At 38.6% G+C, this 1,737-nt stretch overlaps 1 protein-coding gene across 1 annotated transcript in view; it reads left to right on the top strand.

The window, feature by feature from the left end:
* The first annotated feature begins 1,081 nt into the window (after positions 1-1,081).
* LOC110452360 overlaps positions 1,082-1,737 on the top strand; it is a 10,068-nt gene continuing 9,412 nt past the window's right edge. Inside the window, exon 1 of the mRNA XM_021500835.1 lies at positions 1,082-1,274. Within this exon, the coding sequence (XP_021356510.1) occupies positions 1,082-1,274 (193 nt within the window). The remainder of the gene's footprint in view (positions 1,275-1,737) is intronic.

Below are 1,737 nucleotides of genomic sequence, written 5' to 3'. Positions count from 1 at the left end.
GCTCGCTGCGCTCGCTATTAAGTAAGTGAAATGTGATGCAACTTAGACACACAGTACACACCGCAAGGGAGACATGGCTCTTAGTGTTTAAATAGCCACTTCTATGTTAAAGGATACGAATCTCTCAAACTAAACATGTTTATTGTATTACAGTTAAGCTATATATTTTAACTTAATATAATTGCTATGTTTCATACCAGAGAATACCATATACACAGTGTACAGAGAGTGACGCATTCAAGTGGCGGAACATATCAATATTTTTTGAAGTACTTATGTTGGTAAATGCATTCATGTAAGTGATAAAACAAAATAACATTCCACGTGTTACCAAAAAGTATTACATATATATGTTATTCAAACATGTTGTCAAAGACATTTATTAAATCGAATGTCGGATAAATAATGTCTTATTCCATATCTGAACGCGATCTTCCAAACTGTTCATGTCAATATTGTCCTATGTCCATCTTCCTCATGATCCATCTCTGCGGGTCGGAGATCGAAAACAGAATACAACTGCTGTAACATCTGCATGTATCGTAAAAGGCGACTAATGTTTGAACCCCCAGCAGAATTGTGGATTGGCCCTCTATTCCGGGAAGGGACCAAATAGATCTGCTGCACCCATTGCAATATTTGGGATCTTAGTATTTCTCTCTGCTTCTAACTACAGTGAACCTTTTATTTTCTGGCGCCTTGCTTTGCAATACCTCTCTTTTTGGATTTGGTGGTGATCATTTGACAGGGTGGAGTAGTCAATGGGTTCTGTCCCAAGGCCGAGACATACTAGAGTCCTTTAAACGGAAGTTCTTATTCCCTGCTTAAAGGTGATAAAAACCCAATTTCATTTTCACATATTTTGCATTTTTGAGGGAATTATTCATGAAATATCCCTTCCGTAAAATGGAAAATATTTTGAAAACACAAAAGTTGCGAAAATCAGCAAATTTTGTAACCGGTATTGAAAATTTCAAATACAAGTTAGCACGAGTTATCGTTCGTTAAACCGGAAGAGCTGTGACGTCATTTGCGACGACCGTCTGTCACAACAACTACTGAACTAGTTGGTACCGGGACTATGGATTCTGTGGATTTTAGTGACAACGAGGATATTCCAGAAGTTTCCTTAACACAGGACATTCAGCCATACCAGTATGAGCCAGACTGCACCGATTTAGAGGTTATAAGAGAATCTGAATCGTTTGAGTTGGATGTTAGTGACGACGAACAGGGTCAGGAAACCGGCAGTATGGCTTGCGTCAATGCAGATGGTTCGTTTAAGCTCGATTTTTCAATCCTTGGTACAAAATGCATTTAGATATGTTAAGTATTTGACGCATGCCTACCTCAAGTATCCGCCTTTTCCGCACGACATTGCTCCTTACTCCTTACTCCTTTCCTGTTCGGTGTTTCGTAGAGTGCGTCCGTGTATGTTCGTACACCTTTTGACAAGATCGCTAATCATATCGCTTCTATGCACCTTTCCGTAATAACCAAAGGACTCCTGAAGAGCCCTAATGTTCGGGTTAATTTTTACTCTCTGGCTTCATTCATCAGTTTATACTATATGTATGTTGAATAAAAGTTGGAGGCGGGTAAAATTCGTACAGAACCGTGTAAGTTCGTACACGTTTTCCGGAAAGTTCGTACACCACATTAAAGCATCGTTATTTATGTTACATCAGACGATATAAACTCGTTATATTGACGTAATAAATGTATACTTTGAAAGTA

This window comes from Mizuhopecten yessoensis, unplaced genomic scaffold (genome assembly GCF_002113885.1).
Source record: "Mizuhopecten yessoensis strain PY_sf001 unplaced genomic scaffold, ASM211388v2 scaffold6629, whole genome shotgun sequence".
Taxonomy (NCBI): domain Eukaryota; kingdom Metazoa; phylum Mollusca; class Bivalvia; order Pectinida; family Pectinidae; genus Mizuhopecten; species Mizuhopecten yessoensis.
This window is presented reverse-complemented; position numbering and strand designations above follow the sequence as displayed.